At 41.7% G+C, this 22,786-nt stretch overlaps 1 protein-coding gene and 1 long non-coding RNA gene across 3 annotated transcripts in view; both read right to left on the reverse strand.

Annotated features, from left to right (window-relative positions):
- Positions 1-22,786, reverse strand: part of ACSS2 (acyl-CoA synthetase short chain family member 2) — a 47,485-nt gene that overhangs the window by 8,306 nt on the left and 16,393 nt on the right. Inside the window, exons 3-8 of one of the 2 annotated variants that reach the window (XM_032350883.1) lie at positions 5,983-6,074; positions 5,677-5,780; positions 5,350-5,422; positions 4,994-5,069; positions 4,723-4,837; positions 3,859-3,897 (exon numbers count right to left, since the gene is read on the reverse strand). In XM_032350883.1, coding sequence (XP_032206774.1) covers positions 3,859-3,897; positions 4,723-4,837; positions 4,994-5,069; positions 5,350-5,422; positions 5,677-5,780; positions 5,983-6,074 — 499 coding nt within the window. The remainder of the gene's footprint in view (positions 1-3,858; positions 3,898-4,722; positions 4,838-4,993; positions 5,070-5,349; positions 5,423-5,676; positions 5,781-5,982; positions 6,075-22,786) is intronic. The other variant, XM_032350884.1, reaches the window with a different exon arrangement.
- LOC116595042 lies at positions 20,129-22,702 on the reverse strand. Its single transcript, XR_004287517.1, has 2 exons — positions 22,158-22,702; positions 20,129-20,326 (listed from the first exon to the last, which is right to left on the reverse strand). It is a non-coding gene; the product is annotated as an uncharacterized LOC116595042 (long non-coding RNA).

Genomic DNA, 22,786 nt, shown 5'->3' on the forward strand with positions numbered 1-22,786 from the left:
ACTCTAAATTTTTGGGGGTGAATGAATATGCACACACAGGCCTACATACAAACGTATGTACTTATGGCACTAGTGGCTTATCAGCAGGGATGCGGACACCACCCAATTCAGAAATGCAAAATTAGTCAGAGCCTGCAGGTGAAGCGGGCACCTAGCCCTGTTAGTATTGAGAAAAGTCAACAGCTTTTGGTCCAAGCACCTTTTCCTGAATGTCTAGACCTCATCCATATCTGCAGTTTCCTACCCTAACTCCGCCCCTACTTTCACACCACTGGTACCAATGGGTTTCCCATAGAAATATTTGCTTAAAGTTCCATTCAGCAGAAACCCTGCTTTAAGGTGGTGGAAAAGGACCAATAAGGACTTCTTCTCCCAGCAGAGGGAGGCCCCCCATACTAGAGTATCTTTGGTAACTACTTTTATATCTATCATCCTGAAATTTTTCTAACCTCTCCTTAAAACTATTTTACTTTCCTAGTTATATCACCTTTTTGAACAGGCAGTTTTCAGAGTCTACTCTGTGCTGAGGGAAGGTGGGATTCCCTGAATGTCTCCAAAAATTGCACTGGATCTCAATCCTAGTTCTGTCACTTTCTACCTGTGTAGGTCCTTGGGCAAGGCACTTTACCTCAAATTGTTGTGTTTTTTTTTTAAGATTTTTATTTATTTATTTGACAGACAGAGATCACAAGTAGGCAGAGAGGCAGGCAGAGAGAGGGAGAGGAGAAAGCAGGCTCCCTGCCGAGCAGAGAGCCAGATGCGGGGCTCAATCCCTGGACTCTGAGATCATGACCGGAGCTGAAGGCAGAGGCTTTAACCCACTGAGCCACCCAGGCACCCCAAATCGGTTGTTTTTAAAATGAGGATAGTCAATCTTTCCTTAATGGTCTCACAGGATTTGGAGAACATCAAAAGAAAAAGGCATTACCTGAAAAATAACATACCTCAAATTGTCCTGTGGGGTGGGAAAGATTGATGAATGACAGAAAGGACAGAATTTAGTTCGTTTCCACTGAACTCCTCTGGGAAATAAATTCAAAGGTGTGGAAATAGGAACTGTCTGGGTTTGCTTGAGATGTTACAAAGCCCTTTATATTCATTAGCTTCTTGTATGTTCAATGGCCATGGCTGGCAGGTAGCCAGGATAATGTAAGAGAAACACCCTACTCCCATTATATGGCTATATACTCATTTATTGGGTAGATATTTGGTTAAAAAGCCCCAAAGTGTTAAACACATACCTTGATAAGTTACAAAATGACTCTCCAACCACTCTCCTCTTTCTGTACTATCTGCCCCTTACTTTAGAGAATCTGAAGTATCTGGCACATAAACATTGTAAGAATGACAAGCCCAGTGGAGCCTGGGTGGCTTAGCTGGTTAAGCATTGGACTCTTGGTTTTGCCTCAGGTCATCATCTCATGGGTTGAGGGATCAAGATTGAGCCCCATGTTGGGCTCAGCATGGAGCCTGCTTGAAGATTCTTCCCCTCTGCCAACTCTCCCCCTGCCGCCCACTTATGGGCTCTTTTTCTCTCTAAAATAAATAAAGTCTTGGGGCGCCTGGGTGGCTCAGTGGGTTAAAGCCTCTGCCTTCGGCTCGGGTCATGATCCCAGGGTCCTGGGATCGAGCCCCACATCGGGCTCTCTGCTCCGTGGAGAACCTGTTTCCTCCTCTCTCTCTCTGCCTGCCTCTCTGCCTGCTTGTGATCTCTTTCTGTCAAATAAATAAAATCTTAAAAAAATAAATAAATAAAGTCTTTAAAAAAAAAAAAAAAGACAAGTCCAAACCAAGTGTGAGCACCATTAAAAAAAGAAGAAGAAAAAGAAAGGAGAGAAAGAGAAAACACTAAAACATACCCTATTTTTTTAGTGGAATAGCCATATGGGTCTACACATACATTGACACAGGGATACTTTTTTTTTCCTGCCAAATGATCTACTTGAGATGAGGGCCTTAATGTATTTAAGCAGAAGAGTGTCAATATTGCTTTGGGCAAATGGTCTGCAGTACTGGTTTGAATTGTCATAGAAAAGGCACTAGGTACATACAAGGGAAAAGCATAGTTATACTGTGGTAATGAGGGGATTCTTGTAATCTTATAAAATTGTTTCCTTTGTGAGTATGTGGGTAAGAAGGGCCAGTACCCCAGGTGTGGAACTGGTAACCAGCACCAGAAAGCAGGGTGCGCTTAATTAGAGGTGCAGACCTTGGTTCTGAATTGGGTGTGTGTCTTTGAGGGCCCACAGCTTTGAACCAGGAAGATTTTAATTTACCGAAATAAGAATTGATTTGGCCTTTGTCTTTGGACCAGGATAGCTTCACGGAGGGCAATTGCCAGGTGCGAGATAATGAGGAAGCCCACAGGTGACATGATGGAGAAGAGCACCTCCAAATTGTGCCAGGCCCTACCTTAAAAAATGCTTAAGAATGATGGGATGTGGTGCTCTCTCAAGATTTCTGTAGCTTTGACAGCAATTTTCAGACAAACCTGGACTTTGTAGCCCTATTCTTATGGTCTTTGGTTTTTTGATAACTGATTATTTTCACTTCCAAGAAACAAAAATCCAGGAGTCTGTGGCCTATAATTAATAATTATAGGAGTTTATTTCTTTTCTGGTTTCCCTTTTAGAAATGCCGGGCTGCCTGCTACGTTAAAAGCAATAAAAGCTAACATTTATAGAGCAGTTACTACATGACAAAAACCTTATATATACTGACAAAACCCTATCAGGTAAGTACAGTTATTATCCTTATTCTACAGATGGAGAAACTGAGGCAAGAGAGCTTAAGTAGCTTGTCCAAGCTTCCACAGTAGCAGGTGACAGAGCTAGGATTTGAACCCAGGTAGTCTGGCTCTGGAGTCTACACTCTAACCACTGAGCTTGTTACATCTTTCAAGAGAAATGTCTTAGGTCTCTGCCTGACTTTTAAAAGGAAAATAATGTCCCCTGGGAATCAGAGCTGTCTCCACCATGCTATGAGAACAGAGAAAAAGGATTATATTTACCATTAGCTGAAGAGATTAACCATATAAGATTTAGAGTAAGACAGCCTATGAGAATGGTAAAATTCAGAGGAACAATGGGTTTTATGTTTTGTTTTAATAAAGGAAGTAGCTTCCTTTTAAGCATGTATTATCATTTCTCCACTGCTGATAAGGTAACTGAAATTCAGAGAGGAAAAATAACTTATTTGAGGACATACAGCTAAAAATTATTCTCTGGACTCCAAGCCCAGCCTTTTGCTAGTCTAATCTGCTTTGAGTCCCCACTTAGAAATCTCACATCTTAGAAACACCTACAAAGTAAATTTTATTCAATCTAGCACTTAATTATATCAGAGTTTATGTGCAGTTTATAAATCCCCAAGTAATATATAAATGTATTTAGATATATTTAGGAATCTTCCCCGTTATCCTATATAAAACTGAGGTTTTTCATTTGTAATACATATATAACTCCCCAACTTGATGGTGAGTTCCCAAGGTCCAAGTTCTGTCCCTCCTCTACTCACTCTCCTCCTATCTCCTAGGGCTCTGCTCCAGTTAAATACATAGTAAAAACTTTCTGACAAGTCACTTGGTCCTCTCTCCCACAAAGGTTCTGAACAGCAGGAGTGCAATGGGATGCCTGTTGCTACCTCCTGAGATCCATGTACTATGCCAGTTCGGAGGGGTAGCAACAGGCATTTTGTTTCATGACCCTTCAGAGTAACTTAGATGGCAGAGGACCCAGGGGCAGAAAGAAAGGAATTAGGTCTGGCAGCCACCTCAATGGGGAAAACAGGCAAAGAGCAGATGGAAACACAGACAAGCACGCAGAGCAGCAGTACCCAAGGCAGTGCAGATGTGGATACCTGGGGCCAGATGCGCTTGGGTTTCTCTTTCAGCTTACCCTGTTAAGAGCCCACGGAAAGGGTGGTGAGCAGGGTCTGAGTATAGGGGAGTGGGAGGGAAGGGTCAGCATGTCCCAAGCACCTGCTGCCTCCTTTACTTCAGGCTCCCCTCCCAGCCTACATTTTCCTGATCTTGTCCCCAACCTCTACACACCCAGAACCCCTAATGCTGAGTGGGGTCTCCACAACCTTCCTAGGCTGACTATAGCCTCTCTAGCTCTGTGATCCCTCAGGGCCCCTCAAGTCACAAATCTCAGGAAGCTTTGTCCTTCTGGACCCTGGAGCTTTCATTCTTCATGCCCCTTAGACCTTTGGGCTTTTCCACCATTTCCACTAAAAGTGCTGGATCCGAAGTTAATAAGGGCCATATCTTGAGGGCCAAATCCTGATCCTTCCATGGTGGGACCATACAGGCAGCCCACGCCAAGACAGAGACCAGTACACACAGTCACCCAAATCATCCCATTTCTTTTTTTCTTTCTTTTTTAACTAAAGTATAGTTGACTAAGTCGGCCCATTTCTAACCTAAGCCCAAGCCCTGGGGATCTCTTGTACCCATCAGGACACCCCAACTAGCACGGAGTCTCCCTTAAAGTCTAAGGGAGACTCATACTAAGTTCCCAAGATACAGGGGGCTCCCTAATAACATTCAAGGTCAAAGTCCTCCAGCTCCCTGCCAGCCCTGCCAGAGGAAGCATTCCTAGGATTGCTCCCAGATTGTCTAAGCGTTATGATAAGGAAGCAAAGAAGCACAGCAAGAACCTCCTGGGCAGGAAGAGGGAGACAGTCTGAGCCCAGAGGAAAGCATAGCAGTACCAGACTCACCTGCACATCTGGGCATGGCCTCTTAATGGGGGGGGATTGGCTGGGAGAATCACCTGTGCCCAGCTCCGCCCGCCCCAGGTGCTTGACCACAATGCAGCATCTCACTTGGAAACCCCTAGAAGAAGGAAAAACCTGAAGTGGTAGGCTGGTTGGCTCAAAAGAGAATTTGGAAAGACCCACCCATGTCCATCTAAGATAGAGGGGACAAAGGGAATCTGGTACTGGGGAATTGCGGACCCAGAGCGGTAACCAACCAGCCAAACACACTTACTTCTCCCGACACTTCTCCAGGGCCTCATCAGCCAGCTCCTTCAGGTTCACAAGCTTTTCCCCCCTGTAGAAGGCATCTTTGGGGAGCAATAGACATTCCAGGCCTTAGGAAGGTACCACACTCCCAGCCCCTTATCCCTAGTGAACACAATGTTCATTGAGCCCTTCCTGAGGTAGGCCTCTTGGCTCTAGCTCTTCCAGTTGATTTGAGCTGACAGAGGGCCAGGTGAGGTGGAATCAGGAGTAAGGGTAGGCAGTCCCTACTCTATATGCTGAGCAGTTGCAAATACCAACTAGCCAATGAGAGACCAAAACTTCGGGTATGGCGGTTTTGGGAAAGGGGTGAGAATTAGTCACCTGTAGTGATAAGAAGGCTGCAACTGGAATCCAGGATCCTTTCACACAGAGACTCTGCAGAGAAGCCTGCAAACTAGGAAAAGGAAGAAAGACAGAGGGGAGAAGAAGACCTAGGAATTAAGTAAACAAGGAAAGGAGACACTCATAAAACCTTCAGGGTTTCTAAGCTATGGTTCTAGAAGAAACTGGATACCTGATATGGAACCTATGACCCAAACATTCTAAACTCCTTAGTCTGATTCTTAAGATCCTCCATCATCCAGGCCTAACCTACTTCTCCAGAGCCCTACCCCCCACTAGGTCTCTTTTTCCAATCCAAATTCCTACCACAATGGAGTGCAGAGCCCCAAGGCGGGCACACGCTAGCATGGCCACGACAAGCTCCGGTATCATGGGCATGTAGATGGCCACTCGGTCACCCTTCCGAATGCCTGCAAATAAAGGACACAGATCATGGACCAACGACCCTTCTTGCTGCTACTTGCTCCTTCTCATTAAGCTACTGCCCCCCAACAGCTGACCTTTTCTGTTCCCCTATACCATATTCCTTCTATTCCTTGTCTACTTCCCCCAAGTCCTCAGATACCCCAAGGCAGGACCCTGCAGTCCCCTTCTTATACCCCCAACACTCACCCTGTTTTTGGAGAACATTGCTGCATCGACACACTTGGACTAGAAGCTCACGATATGTGATCTGGGTGGTCTCCTCTGGTTCATTGCCCTCCCTGAGATATATCAGAAAGAATCAGTCATTAGGGAATACAATATCTTCCCCCAAGCAAAAAATAGGAACAGTCCTAATAGCCATTCAGGAACACCAAAGCTCCTTATGAATGTCCTGTGAGGGTAAGCTGTCTGCCGTCACACCTTGAACTGACTGGTCAAACACTTTGGTCTTTTAAAGTATACTTTATATACAAGCTGTGTGTCATTGGAAGATGCAGTGTCCATCTGTGAGCTTCATTAGGTTTCTAAAATGGGATGATGGTCCCTTCTCTTCCATCCTAGGGATGTACTAAGGAGAAATGATACCACAGATGTGTTTCTTCCTGAGCACAGTGTCAAGACTGCATTTGGTGTTATTCAAAGTGGGGGCTCCAGATCACTTGCACCCAGGGGAACTTATTAAAATGTAGATTCCTGAGCCCTAACTCAGACCTACTGAATCAGAATCACAGAGTCCAAGAATCTACCTCTTTATTACAAGCTGGTATAAAGATTCAGTTGGTGATTCTTTTTTATTTTTTAAGATTTATTTATCTATTTTAGAGAGAGAGAGAAAGAGCATGAGCAGGGCAGGTAGAGGGAGAACGAATCTCAAGCAGACTCTGCACTTAGTGTGGAGCTGACGCAGGGCTTGATCTCATAACCCTGAGATCACAATCTGAGCCAAAACCAAGAGTCAGATGATCAACTAACTGCACCACCCAGGCGCCCCTCAGTTGTATTTCTGATACAAATTTAAAGTTTCAGTGGTAACTGGGTGGCTCAGTCTGTTAAGTGTCCAACTCTTGATTTCTTGATTGGCTCAGGTCATAAACTCCTAGTTGTGAGACTGACCCCTACGTTATCGGGTTCCATGCTGGGCAGGAAGCCTGCCTAAGAGTCTTTCTTTCCCTGTCCCTCTACCCCTTCCTTCTTTCCTTCTCTAAAAAAGCTCCAGAATCACTACACTTTTATCATCTTATTTCTGTCTACCTCCTCAGCTTTGCCTCCCATTCCTTCCTAGATTTCAGTCTAGTTTCCTTCACATTGGCTTACTCAACAACTACTATGTTCTATATACGTGTATAGAAATAAGGCACCGATGAACGGAACAAGCAAGATCCCTGCCAACATGGAGTTTATATTCCAATGACAGTACAAAAATTATACAAGTAACAAATATAGTCAAGATAATTTCAGATGATAAGCATTATGAAGGATATAATGAATGACAGAAGAATGACTGACTGACTACTAAGAAATACTTTATTTTTTTTAATTAAAAATTTTTTTTTTAATTTGACAGAGAAAGAGATCACAAGTAGGCAGAGAGGCAGGCAGAGAGACAGGGGGAAGCAGGTTCCCCACTGAGTAGAGAGCCTGATGTGAGGCTCAATCCCAGGACCTTGAGACCATGACCTGACCCAAAGGCAGAGGCTTAACCCACTGAGCCACCCAGGCACCCCTGGAAATACATTTTAAAAAAACATTTTAAGGAACTTTCATGACTATATGTGAATATTTAATGACCCCTGGTGGTTTTTTTCAATTTTATGATTATATATAATATATATATTACATATATACAAATGGTACCACAACAAAAGATATGTAATGAGAAGTGTCCCTCCCACCCCTAGTCCCCAATCACCCTGCCAACTGGCAACCACTATTCATTCTATATTGTGTAACTTTCCAGAAATAGTTAATATGCAGACAGAACCACTCCTAATAGGTTGGAGGGTGTAGAGCAACTGAACTATTGTGGACTGACCAAGATAATCACTTTGGAAGAAGTTTACACTGTTAGCATCTTTCATAAGATCCTTCGGATATCACTGAAGATGGAAATTTAAAAACCATATTCAAAAATCTGAATTTTAATACTCTTCAGAAGAGAGATAAGCACCTCACAGTCCCCAACCAAGCATGGATGGAAAGAGGTAGGAAAGAGATGTCCCACGGACAGGCCTATTACAGAAGCATTACATATATGTATTTATGTTTACATATTCTTGGTTTTTCTATACAAATGACGGTACACAATACACACCATTGTGTATAGTGTTTTTTTATTGAGTATAATGTACATCCAATAAACTATATAAATCTTAAGTATAGAGCTCAGTCATCTTGCTTTTTAAAAAATTTAATATACCTTGATATAATTCTTCATTAAGACTTACAGTGCTGTTTCTTTTTCTTTGTCATCTGCACAATGGTCCATAGATTGTATGTGCCACAGTTTATCTAACAAATAAATGCTTCAATGAATATCTTTATTCAAATGTCATTTTACTCACTTGCAAATATGTCTGTAGGATGAATTACACGAAATAAAACTGCTGGGTCAAAGGATATGTACATTTTAAATATTAATAAACATTAGAGGACAACTACTTTAAATAATGGTCCCAGAAGGCCTCCCCCTGGGGAAGCTTGAGCTAAAAGACCCAGGTGATGAGAAGTAGTCCACCATATGAATTCTTGAGAAGGGTATCCTGGGCAGAAATTTGGAAAGGCCATGAGGCAGTAAAGAGTTTGGCCTATTCAAAGATCAGTAAGGAAGCCAGCATGGCTGGAGCATAGTGAACAAGAAGAAAGGTAAGAATGAAAGTTAAGCAGCAGCCAAACTTTTATTTTAAGTGGGTTCCTCCTGGCTTCCTACACACATTGGATCATGCCATTGCCTCTGCTCAGTATCCCTTCCCCTTACCTTCTGGCACCAAAACCACACAGCCCTCCCTAAACACTGCAGGCCATCGCTCTCCCTCTCTTTCCTTACCACTCAGAGTACTCAAGAAAGAGGTAACTAAAACCCAGAAAGATGTAGTAGCTTGGCCAAGGTCAAATAATAAGTGGAAAAGCCAAGAATAGATCTTCAGGTCTTCTCATTTCAAGGCACAACTCTTTTGCCTCACAGTGTGAAGGACAGGGACTAGCAGGGAAACCAGGCCTTGGAGGTTAAACAGAAGATTATCAGCCTCTTTCCAGCTCCTGGCTTGATGAGTCAGTTACTATCCTCTCATTGGCTTAGCCTCCTAGGGCTAAGAGGAGCCAAGCACAGAGAGCTCTCTAAAGTGAGAAGGAACACAGAGAGAGGAAGCTGGCAAATGGCCCTGAATGCCAGGGCAAAAAGCCATTTCCTTAACTGGCCCACTGATAAGTGTCACAGAAACTTCAGAACATCTCGTTACAGCTAAATGCCAACATATACCACACTCCCCTGCACATATATCCCCATATGTGTACCACATACCAGCTCACCTATGTGTACTTGAAAGCATAAAATCACATATACTAATATACAAAACACTGTACACATAAAAGCTGCCCATTTGTACACAGAGGCACAAATAAGGAGAAATATATGGACCTAAGACTCAAACACGAGCCTATCTGCAAGTACATGCACCATACTTGTGTACCCATCTATGTGCACAGCTTGCCCCTCCCCAAACACTAGCAAATCATTGTTTTATTTGCTTCACATAACTTTCCATTATTTGAAATTATCTCGTGTGTTTTATTTGCTTATATATTACCTGTGTCTTTTATTGGAATATAAGCTCCATGGTAACAGAGAATTTGTCTGTCTTGTTCACTAATACATCCCTAGAACCTAGAATAGAGCCTGGTGCATAGAAGGTATACAGGAACAGATAAGCACAAATCTATTTAAGAACTGCTTACTTGAGCCCACTTTTAGTTACACACACACACACACACGCGAGCACGCGCGCCCCACAGTGCACATTCCTCTCCCAGGCTCTGGGCTCAAGCTATGCATTATTGATATAGGCACCTTACTTCTTCCAGTGTCTTCTTTCTCTGACATACACACCAACCTGGGGCCCCTGGCTCATTAGGAGAAGGAGGTAAACAGAATACTAGCCTACTACAAGCTCCCAAGCCCTCCAGGATTTTGAGAAAAAATTTTAAAAGATTTTATTTATTTATTTGCCAGAGAGAAAGTGCATGCGAGAGAGCGAGAGTACAAGAAGGGGGAGTGGCAGGCAGAGGGAGAAGCAGGCTCCCTCCTGAGCAAGGAGCCTGATGCCGGGACTCAATCTCAGGACCCTGGTATCATGACCTGAACTGAAGGCAGGCACTTAACAGATTGAGCTACCCAAGCGCCCTGGATGTATGTTAAGAATTTTTAAAAGAACATTCAGTTTAGTCTAACTCCAAAGAGATCCAAAGAGGCCATTTAAGGTGCTCAAGGTCACATGGTGGTTTGTGGCACAGATCTCACTTTCCTTATGATCTATCAGTACTATCTTTTTTACATTTATTGTGGCTTTAAATTTCCCATTACACCTTGGGTTCATGAAGGGCAGGATCATGTCCCCTTCCTCTCTATCTCCTCCAACCTCAGTTGGCACAATAAGTACTTTAGGTTCATGGTTGAGTCATAGAAAACCTAATAACTGATTAATGACTGGGAAGACTGGGACTCCTCTTTTATATGAGGGACAGTTACTGTATTGGAGATTTTAGTTCCCTAGACTAGCAGAGAAGTAAAACACAGGACAGGAGGAAAGAGCTGGGGGAAAAATAGGTGGGAAAAGCTAGTTTCTTCACAGAAACAGAGGGCAGAGTCTAACCTGGTGGGTTAGGCCTTCTAGAGGAGAAAAACCCAGATGAGAGAAGCAGTCAAACCTATTTTGAGAGGACACATTGAACTTAGCTGTTTGCCTGAAGAGAAGAGAAGATACTGAGTTACATGACAGCAGTATCTGTACTTTGTTGCTTCTACTCTGGTTCAAGCCACCTGCATCTCTTGCTTGGATGACCACAATGGTCCCAAACTGGTCTCCTACTTCATTCTTACCCTCTTCCAATCCATACATCATCTGGAATAATCTATTAAAAATCGTACCACCTCCTGCTTAAAATCCTTTAGTGGTTTTCATTACATGTAGAAGAAAATCCAAACTTCTCCTATGCCTTGTATCTTCTCCAGCTCATCTTGTTCTATTGTCCCATTTTGCTCAATAGACTCCAAACACATTATTAGCCTTCCTACCTATAGAATATGCCATGTTCTTCCCCCAGTTTTTCAAATGGTTTGCTCTATGTCATGCTTCAGATCACTCAAAGTAGCATCAGCCCTTCCTTTTATTCTTCATCACAACACTGTTTATTTTTTTTTAAGATTTTATTTATTTATTTGACAGAGACAGAGAGAGGGAGAGTGCACAAGCAGGTGGAGTAGGAAAAAGGAGAAGCAGGCCTCCCGCCAAGCAGGGAGCCGATGCGGGGCTCGATCTCAGGACCCCGGGATCATGACCAAGCTGAAGGCAGACGCTTAACAACTGAGTCACCCAGGCGCTCCTGTTTATTTTTTTCATAACATTTTTCTCAAGCTATAATTATATTATTATTTATTTTTCTAATTGTCAATCTCTCCTACTAGACTATGTTTCGCACAGACCAAATTGGTATTGTTCATTGCTGAATCCCCAGTGCCTTGCAAAGAAACCTGTATAGAGTCAGTGCTCAGTAAATATTTGGTGAATAAATGAATGAACCTTAATGATTATTATGGGAAAGAAGCAGACTAATGTTCCGTAACTATAAATCGAAGAGGTGGGTCAATTGGGAGATTTCAGTATAAGGAAAGCCTTTCTGTCAGAACTGTCCAATGATAGAAGGTATTCCTTCAGGAGCTTCCTAACTCTGGAGATACATAGAATCTGGGATTTCCAGGGATAGTAAAGAGCAGACTCCAAGACATGGCTGGGACCAACCAAGAAAGGCCAATGTGTCTCAAGGCATGATCACACAGTGTTAAAAATGCAAACTCCCCAAAGAGCTGCTGAATAGGATTGTACAGACTGGGCCAGGGAAACCCTGATACCTGTTAGATCCTTCTTCAGGGAATGGGGATCTTAGAATTCTCATTTTATAAGCAACCCATGGGATTCATGTTTTCTGAAGTTTGAGATGACCTTAAAAGGCTCTACCAACTTTGAGATTCTTTGATTATGTAAAATTAAGAAAACATGTAAAATAATGTGTTCTCTGATCCATAAAGCGCTGCACAAATGTAAGACACTCAGATGTGGGTATGCCCTCAAGTCACTTTCCCTTTCATCAAGGGAAGAGGGAGTGGGAGCAACATAACTTTACCAATTAGCAGACTGATGTTCCCTCTGGGTACTCCTGCCCTAGTCACAGTGAAGAGGGAGAAGGGCTGGAGAAGGAGGTCAGAGGAAGCACACCCCAAAGACTAAATCATAAGTCACTTAGGATGCCAGAGGAGGACAGGGCTTTCAATGTCCACTACCCTTATTTACAGATGAGAAACCTAATACACAGATGGGAAGTGATGGCCTCAAGGTTACTTAACACATTAGTAGCTCCATTATTCTAAAGCAGTCCTATCTAACATAGTAGCCACAAGATACATATAGCTACTGAACACTTGAAATATGGCAGAAGAACTAAATGTTTATTTAATTTTAATTATTTTATTTTATTTTATTTTTTAAGATTTTATTTATTTATTTGACAGAGAGAGATCACAAGTAGGCAGAGAGGCAGGCAGAGAGAGAGGAGGAAGCAGGATCCCTGCTGAGCAGAGAGCCCGATGCGGGACTCGATCCCAGGACCCTGAGATCATGACCTGAGCCGAAGGCAGCAGCTTAACCCACTGAGCCACCCAGGCACCCCTATTTTTATTTTTTTTAAAGATTTTATTTATTTGTTAGAGAGAGAGAGACAGAGCACGAGCACAGGCAGACAGAGTGGCAGGCTAGAGGCAGAGGGAGAAGCAGGCTCCCTGCCAAGCAAGGAGCCTGATGTGGGACTCGATTCCAGGACGCTGGGATCATGACCTGAGCCGAAGGCAGCCACTTAACCAACTGAGCCACCCAGGCGTCCCTAACTTTAATTATTTTAAATATTAGTAGTCACCTGTGTCTAATCATACTATCTAAATGTCTAGTCTAGGTAGTCTCCTCCTAAATGACATGGCCTCCAAAAGGAGGATTTTTTTTTTCCAAAGCCAGAATTAGCATTAGGAAGAAAATCAAAGTGCAGGTGTCCTGAGAACTACAGAGTTGAAGTCCACCAAGGATGGATTTTAACTTAGAGTCACCCAAGAGGATTAAAAACATATATACCTAAAAAGCTTGTACACAAATGTTCATAGCAGCATTATTCATGATATTAAAAAGAGAAAACAATCCAGATATCCATCAACTGAAGAACGGATAAATAAAATGTGGTGTATCTATACACTGGAATATTATCTAGCATAAAAAGGAATAACATTAAGTCAATCAGGGAAAGACAATTATCAAAGGATCTTACTGATATGTGGAATTTGAGAAACAAGGCAGAGGATCACAGGGAAGAGAGGAAAAAATGAAACAAGATGAAACCAGAGAGAGAGAGATAAACCATAAGAGATTCTTAATCTCAGGAAACAAACAGGGTTGCTGGAGTGGAGGGGGATGGGAAGGATGAGGAGGCTGGGTGATGGACACTGGAGAGGTGTGTGTTATGGTGAGAGCTATATATTGTGTAAGACTGATGAATCACAGACCTGTACCCCTGAAACAAATAATACATATGTTAATGAAAAATCTATTTTAGGAAATAATAAATAAATTATTATTATTTTTTTAAAGTAATGAAGTAGGGGCACTTGGGTGGTCAGTCATTAAGCATCTGTCTTCAGCTCAGGTCACGATCCCAGCATCCTGGGATCAGGCTCCTTGCTCAGCAGAAAGCCTGCTTCTCCCTCTCCCACTCCCCCGCTTGTGTTTCCTCTCTCACGGTCTCTCTCTCTGTCAAATAAATAAAGTCTTTAAAAAATAATAATAATAAATAAAAAAAGGAATGAAGAACTGATACATGCTACGGCACTTGCGAACCTTTAAAAGATTATGGTAAGCAAAAGAAGCTAGAAAAAAGGCCACATGTTGTATGATTCCACTTATATGGAATGTCCAGAATAGTCAAAGCCATAGAGACAGAAAATAGATTAGTGGTTGCCCAGGGCTACAGTGGGCAAAGTTGGAGGAAAATGAGGAATGACTGCTAATGAATATGGGGTTTCTTTTTCAGTGGTGAAAATGTTCTAAAATTGGATGTGACGAGGGTGCCTGCATGGCTCAGTCTAGGGTGCCTGCCTTCGGCTCTGATTATCATCCCAAGGTCCTGGGATCGAGCTCCGTGTCAAGCTCTCTACTCAGCAGGAGCCTGCTACTCCCTCTCCCTGACACTCTCCTTACTTGTAATTTCTCTCTGTGTCAAATAAATAAAGAAAATCTTTATAAAATAAAATAGGTCATGATGGTGATTGCACAACTCTGCAACTATACCAAAAATCATTAACTTTTACACTTAAATTGGGTAGGATGCATGGTATGAATTATATCTCAAATTTTAAATTTTTGTGATTTTGATTAGAATTGCAACAACATACAGATTAATCTGGAAAAACAGACATCTTTACAAATCTTCCTTTCCAGAAAGTTTGCCTCTTAGCACTATTCATTTATTCATTCATTACTGTTCATTCATTCATTCATTCATTCTCTTTCTATTTGCTTAAATATTTGGCACTTATTTATTTTAACGTTATAGTCATATGTATGCATCTATTTACTTCACTGGACTGTAAGTTCCTTAAAGGCAGACAAGACATATTAAAAAAAAAAAAGACATATTTTTATCTTTTTCCTCCTCAGCGCTTAGCGTATAATGTGACACACAGTGGGTACTTAATACATAATTGTGAAATAAATGGGTACAAGAATGAATGAATGAATGAATGAATGAATGAATGAATGAGGTTCTCTGCTCATATGACCTGCCAGATCCAGGCTAATCAGAGTGAGGAAACGTGGAAAGAAAGGGGATTATAGAGGATACAAACAAAGTAGACAGATGCTAGACAGGCAGGGGGAAATGGCAGACACAGAGGGAGAAGAGGGAGAAGAATAATGTAAAACTCACAGAATGGGATTTGGAGAAATATCAAGGAAAATTTCTTGAGCCCCTAAAACTGGGCTCAGTTCTGGACTCTGCCATGGGAGAGACGGCAATAAGCCCCTGGAGTTAAGGTTCAGGTTGTGGGACTTGTGCTTTGCAATCTAGGCTATTATTGCATCCTGTCCTCATGCCAGCTGTTTTCAGGCTTTGATCCAGGAACCTTGTGCCTGTTCCCCTCAGCCTAGGTGGCTTTGGTGCCAGTTGGATTCTGCAACTCTTCTCTGTTGACAAGGCAGACCTAGGTCAGTATAGAATAACCCTTTCCCACTGCTTACATACCTACTTCTTACATACCAACTCGTTCCTTCCATACTGTGCCCCTTGCTAGCCTTACCCAAAACAAGTAAATGAGGGAAGTCCTCTCAGATCCTTTATTATCACAGCATTTGGAACGTTGCCTAAAACAGAAATATGCCTAGAGCAGAAAAAGAAAGTGGAAAGAACAGCCAAGGGCACTGTTTTATATGTACATCAGGTGTCTCAATTTTGACACATGAAAAAATATTTATTACAATGGTTCTCTATTATTTAGGTAAATAGCATGGTTTAAATCATTAGTTTTCATGGTAGGGTACTCTATTCCTATGGGTAGTTGAGCAGGAAAAGTTTTAAGACTAAGTGTCCAGATTCTCAACTTCGATATGTAATCTTCCCTAACACTGATCTGTCGGCGTTGGTTCTCCTTTCTCACTTTCTCCTTCACAAATATACTTCTCCCACGTTATTAAAAAAAAAAAAAAAATGGGGCGCCTGGTGGGCCTTTGGCTCAGGTCATGATCCTGGGGTCCTGGGATTGAGTCTCGAGCCCGACTTTGGACTCCCTGTTCAGCAAGGAGTTTTCTTCTCCCTCTACCCCTCCCCCTGCCTATGCACTCTCTCTCTCTCTCTCCCCCTCAAATAAATAAATGAAATCTTTTAAAAATAAAAATAAAAAAAATTTTAAATGCCATCTCTCTCTCATCCAACATTTTATCTACACCACACCAAGGTTAAAAAATAAAATAAAAAACCTTCCAGAGTGCCATAGGGACAATTTGAGAACTATAACCTCAGAGGAAAAGGCTTCCAAGAGAGCAAATCAAAGAGCTTTCTTAAGAAATCTATGCTGAGGGCGCCTGGGTGGCTCAGTGGGTTAAGCTGCTGCCTTCGGCTCGGGTCATGATCTCAGGGTCCTGGGATCGAGTCCCGCATCGGGCTCTCTGCTCAGCAGGGAGCCTGCTTCCTCCTCTCTCTCTCTCTGCCTGCCTCTCTACCTATTTGTGATCTCTCTCTGTCAAATAAATAAATAAAATCTTTAAAAAAAATAAATCTATGCTGAAAGGAGTAACATTTTAATTTATCCAGGTGACAGACTCATGGTAACACTACTTGCCTTATTTGTCTTAGAATTCTAATTCTAATTCTAATTCAATAGTTATCATATTTATTTTACTTGAAAAAGAAGTTGGGCATTTTCTAACAAAGTAAATCTCATTTGGCTGATTGTTAGCAGTGAGAATTTGCTATGCAAAGTAGGCTATATAGCGGACGTTTTCTACAGATAATATGAGCTAAATTTGCAGTTCCAAGCTTTCAAGAAAGATATATGAAATATATACATGTATACGATATAAAACACATTGGAAATTAGATTTTTTGCAGTTATTACTTTTTTATTTTATTTTATTTTATTTTTTTAAAGATTTTATTTATTTATTTGACAGAGAGAAATCACAAGTAGATGGAGAGGCAGGCAGAGAGAGAGAGGGAAGCAGGCTTCCTGCCGAGCAGAGAGCCCAATGCGGGACTCGATCCCAGGACCCTGAGATCATGACCTGAGCTGAAGGCAGCGGCTTAACCCACTGAGCCACCCAGGCGCCCCCAGTTATTACTTTTTTAAAGATTTATTTGTGAGAGAGAGCACGCATGCATTGGAGTGCATGCACACGAGCCCAGGAGAGGGTCGGAGAGAGAGGGAGAAGCAGGCTCCCTGCTGAGCAAGGAGCCTGAGATGGGGCTTGATCCCAGGACCCTGGGATCCTGACCAAAGTTGAAAGGAGACACTTAACCAACTAAGCCACCCAGGTGCCCCATTTTTTTTTTTTTGCAATTATTTTATCTCATGATAATGTTTAGATGTGAACTTTAAAATGTGCAAAGAGGGACACCTGGGTGGCTCAGTTGGTTGAGCGGCTGCCTTCGGCTCAGGTCATGATCCCAGCGTCCTGGGATCGAGTCCCACGTTGGGCTCCTTGCTTGGCGGGGAGCCTGCTTCTCCCTCTGCCTCTGCCTGCCACTCTGTCTGCCTGTGCTTGCTCTCACTTCTCTCTCTATGACAAATAAATAAATAAAATCTTTAAAAAAAAATAAAAAAATAAAATGTGCAAAGAGTTAAGTAATTTTTCAAAACTCTTTTAGGTATATAATTTTTAAAGTTTAAGACCACTAATATACAAAATTATTTTTCTGGAGTACCTGGGTGGCACAGTTAGTTAAGCATCCAACTCTTGGTTATGGCTTGGGTTGTGATCTCAAGGTCATGAGATCAAGCCCCATGTTGAACTCCGTGGGCTCCTCACTCACCATGGAGTCTGCCTGAGATTCTCTCTCCCTCTCCTTCTGCCCCTCCTGCTCATGCCCTCTCTCTCTAAAATAAAACAAAACAAACAAATAAACAAACAAATATTTTAAAGGTATGCTGCCACTGCCCACCACATCTGAAGAGGATATAAAAATACAAGTCGGAAGTCTTATCCTCTGGAGATTCTGATTTGATAGGCTGGTAGGGTCCAGGAATCTGGATTATTAACAAGATCCTCAGATAATTATTTGGAGTCACCAGACCTAGATTTATTATTTACCCTTAATTCAATGTATGAATTTACACAAAATTTCCCCTCTCTCTGAGTCTCAGTTTCCTTCTCCATAAAGTATTAGAGGGGAAGAGGGAGAATACTGGTATTAGACTGGATAATTTCTAATGTATCTTAGACTCCTCAATTCTCATTACTTCCTTTCAGAGGCAGGAGAATGGATCCTAAAAGGCAGTTGCAGAGAAAAGAGGTTTAAGTTACATAGCAGGCAGGGGGCAGGGGGAAGAATGAACTTAGCCGAGATAGAGACAAATAGAAGTAAATAAAATAAAAGTAAGGGGCACCTGGGTGGCTCGGGTCATGATCTCAGGATCATGGGATCGAGCCCCACATTGGGGTCTGCACTCAGCATGGAGTCTGGCTGAGATCACCTCTCCCTTCCCTCTACCCCTCCCCCTGTTCATGCTTGCGTGCTCTCTCTCTCTCTCTCTCTCTCTCTCTCTCTCTCTCTCTCTGTCTTAAATAAATAAATAAAGTTTTTTTTTTTTAAGTAATAAAACCTGACCTGCCTGTCTCACATGGTATCTCTGTAGCTTAAGTAAGAATTCAGCTAATCCCTTACACGAGTATGGAATAAAACTACATTAGAGGATAATTTTTTACCTGATCCTAACAGATACTTTAGCAATACTTGGAGCAGGTATAATTATCCCCATTTTAAAGATCCAAGAAATCCAGAGGAAGTGGCTTGCCAAGGCTAACGGTGGGATTAAGGAAAATCTATAACTAGGTTCCAGGTTTCTGACTTCCAGGCTAGTGTTGGTTCAACTACACCAATTTGGAGTGTATCCAAATGGACATAGAGAAGACTCTTTTCTTTTCTTTATTTTTTTAAAATTTATTTATTTGACAGACAGAGATCACAAGTAGGCAGAGAGGTGGCGGCGGCGGGGGTGGGGGTGCTCCCTGCTGAGCAGAGAACTTGATTCGGCACTGGATCCCAGGACTCTGGGATCATGACCTGAGCCAAAGGCAGAAGCTTTAACCCACTGAGCCACCCAGGCATCCTGAGAAGCCTCTTTTCTAAGAATCTCCAGGAACACTATGAGAAAGAGTGAAGGAGACTCTCATTTACTTTGAGCTTTAGCCCATGGTCAAGATCATGCATACCATAGTCTCTTCAATATCCTGAGAACTTCCTCAAAGACCTAAAACCTCTGGCAAGGATGCCTACATATGTCTACCTTCACAATCCTTGGCAGTGCTGAAGTGTCACAGAAGGACTTGTATAGTCTCATTTGTTCCTAGAGACATGACCCCCATTCGCAGAAATAAGGCAAAATACACTGTCTCCGACATTTTCTTCCTAAATAAAATTACAGCTCACTGGCAAAAATCTTGCCCCACCCTCCCAGAATGTGAGCCCCATGAGGATAAGGACCAGATCTCTTTTTTTTTATTGCTATGTCTAAGCACCTAATATATGCCTGGCACATATCATAAATATCTATACACTAATTTTTTAAAAGCCTGCTGCTAGGAGCACCTGAGTGCCTCAGTGAGTTGAGCCTCTGCCTTCGACTCAGGTCATGATCTCAATGTCCTAGGATCAGGCCACGCATCTAGCTCACTGCTCAGCAGGGAGCCTGCTTCCCCCTCTCTCTCTGCCTGCCTCTCTGCCTGCTTGTGATTTCTCTATCTGTCAAATAAATAAATAAAATCTTAGAAAAAAGAAAAACCTGCTGCTAGAAGCTAGTAGATTGTCCATGGAGCCCAGCTATCTGTAAGTTGGATCCTTACCTAAAAGCATATACAAAAATTAACGCAAAGTGAATCAAGGACCTAAATTTAATACCTAAAACAATAAAATCCTTTTAAGAAAACATAAGATAAAAATTTCATAATGCTGGATTTGGCAATGATTTCTCAGCTATGACCCCATAAACACAGAAAACAAAAGAAAAAATAGACATTGGACTTGATAAAAGTTTTAAAATTTTGTGTATCAAAAAAACACTATCCCCATGGTAAAAAGGCAACCCCCAGCATGGGAGAAAAGATTGGCAAATCATGTATCTCATAAGGGATTAATATCCACAATATATATACATAACTCCTAAAGATCAATAACAACAAAAACAACACAATTAAAAAATGGGCAGAGGGCTTGAATAGACAATTCCCCAAAGAAGACATACACATTGCCAATAAGCACATCAAACATCACTAACCACTAGAGAAATGCCAACCAAAACCACAATGAGATACCAGTATTAACAAGTGAATAAGGGCAGCGCTCTCGGATCCTTTATTATCACAAGTTCCCTAATGCATAAAGTTCATACTGTTCAGCCATGTCCTGGGTTCCTCCAGGGTCTGGCCCAATTTTAAGTGATCAAATTCAGCCATGCTGTTCTTTTAGGCCCATCTTCACCTGCAGATGAAGCTCTCTCAGCCCCTGGGCAGGAATACTGCAATGACAGGGAAATGAATGGACAGGGCAAGAGCTCAGGAAAACTGGGTTTCAAGTCAAGTTTTGCAACTTCTTAAAACATGAAAGCTTTTACAAATTATTTTACTTCTCTGAGCCTTAGGTGCTTCAACTGTAAATGAGGGAACTATTTCAGTAAATGTGCTTTCTAGATATAGGTTTTATTATTCATTCCTGCTGAGAACAAGAAATAGGGTTGGAAAGTGAGAATTGGGAAAACCTTCACAAAGAAGATGGCATTTCAGATGGTTATGAAAGAATAAGCAGGATTTAGACTGGCTCAGATAAGGAACAGACCAATTCAGGGAGATGGGAACAACATTAATTAGCTTAGATACAGAAGTGGAAAAGCACAGACCAATCTACAGGCCAATACCAATCCCAAGGAATATTTTCAACTACTGCTGGTGTTTTTTCATAAAGTTACACAGTTACACATATTTGATTTAAGGACTATATTTTGTGCTATGTGTTCTGCCTGTCCTCATGCAGTTAAATTATCTTTATTCTTACTTGAGTGACAGTCATACTTTCAGTTTCAAAAAAATCCTTACTTCATAAAAATTTTAAACTACAAACTCTTTGGGAGGTCCCTGCTGAAATATTTGTGAAATTTTTTTAAATCTCCATCATTTGATATAAAATTAAATAGCAAACCAATTCAGTTTAGACCTTAAGCTACATTTGGTGGGCTATAAGACTAAAAAGATAGAATGTTGAGGTCCTGAAAGTCAAATAAAGATGACTCTACATTGAAGGACCTTTATCTTGCCCTCATCCAGCACCTGGATACAGATGAACTGTTGCAGCAAGTGTTACCTTGAAATAGAGATGTGCATGAGCAGCTCCTAGGCAGCCTTATGGATCTTGGCCAGAGTCAAGTTAACCCTCCAGACCTCACATTTGTTCCAGAGCCCACACTTGCTAATCAGTTTCAGCTCTTGATTGAGGCGATTTCCTAGAGGGTCTCCATGGAGCCACATAGGTTTTGTGACAAACCCAGCTCCTGACCACTCATCAAGTTCATCAGCAAATCCTACTGGCTCTGCCTTCAAAATATTCCAAAATCTGACCACTTTTCATAACCTCTACCCTTATCTCCATTTTTATATTTTTCTTGAACTACTGCCGGTGCCTGCTTACTGTCCCTTTGCCTTCGCCCCATGCCCCTTATCCACTACTCTCAAGGTAGTGTGCAGACTACATATGGTAGATATCCAGTAGAAAATTGTTTGATAAGTGGATAAATGAGCACATCTCAGCTGAGGAAAGGATGTTATTTCTTTGAGGTTTGCCCTTTAATGTCTTTAGCCTTATAAATTATAAATTGTAGTCAACATTTCTAAAGCTAGCCCTAAAACCTCAAAATAAACTACTGGTTAGACAAATGGCAAATTGAGGCCTGACTCACCACAAGTGTAAAACTGTCAAAGAAGCAAAGGCTATGTAAATAAGCATAGTGTCTACAACAGAGAATATAAGTGTTCTGTCCAGAACAAGTTACAATTGCAATGTGACTGGCCATACATATCACTTCCAATCTCTAAGCCTCAAGTTCCTCATCTGTTAAACAGTGTTGTAAACCATAACCAGGTTCAAAAAAGTAAAGTATAAAGGAGACAGTTTATCATTAGAATAAATAGAAAAGTCTTAGGTATTGTAGGAGATTGTAAATTGGATGGTAGAGTATGGCTGTCAATGGAACTAATGTAATCTTAGATATGTAAAGTTAGAACAAAGAATGGTAATAGTTCCCTGCCCAAGGCAGACCATAGCTAACATAGCTAGAATACTTCATTAGAGATACTGACCAACTATAGTGTATCCAGAGGAGACTGACATGGTTGATAAAGGAGTTGTTCAGGAAACCACATCATATAAGAAATCTGGGAATGTGGACTCGGTATTACCTCATCCATAAAATAAGAACACTAGATCAGATTAGGGGTTTTCAAACAGAGCTTTACAAATCGCTAGATGTTCCACATATATACCTTACAGGGACCTCAGTGACAGTGACAGTGACCTGGTGAAGAAGCCAAAAGAATGTGGTTCTGGTCTTCTCGTTCATGTTTCAACCAGATTAACTCTGCTCTTGCCTCTTTCAGGTATAGGGCTATGGTAATAATGATAAAAATAGCTAACACACAGTTTACCAAGCAGTAAGCCCTTTATACAGATTATTCTAACTGTTCTTCACAATAATCTATGTCATAGAAACTGTTATTATTCCCATTTATAGATAGGAAAATAATTGAGGTTTAAAGAGGTGAGGCAGAGCACTTGGGTGACTCAGTTGGTTGGGCAGCTGCCTTTGGCTCAGGTCATGATCTCAGGGTACTGGGATAGAGTCCTATGTTGGGGCTCCCTGCTCAGTGGGGAGTCTGTTTCTCCTTCTCCCTCTGTTCTTCCCCTGCCCATATGCTCTCTCAAATAAATA

This window comes from Mustela erminea, chromosome 7, assembly GCF_009829155.1.
Source record: "Mustela erminea isolate mMusErm1 chromosome 7, mMusErm1.Pri, whole genome shotgun sequence".
NCBI lineage: Eukaryota > Metazoa > Chordata > Mammalia > Carnivora > Mustelidae > Mustela > Mustela erminea.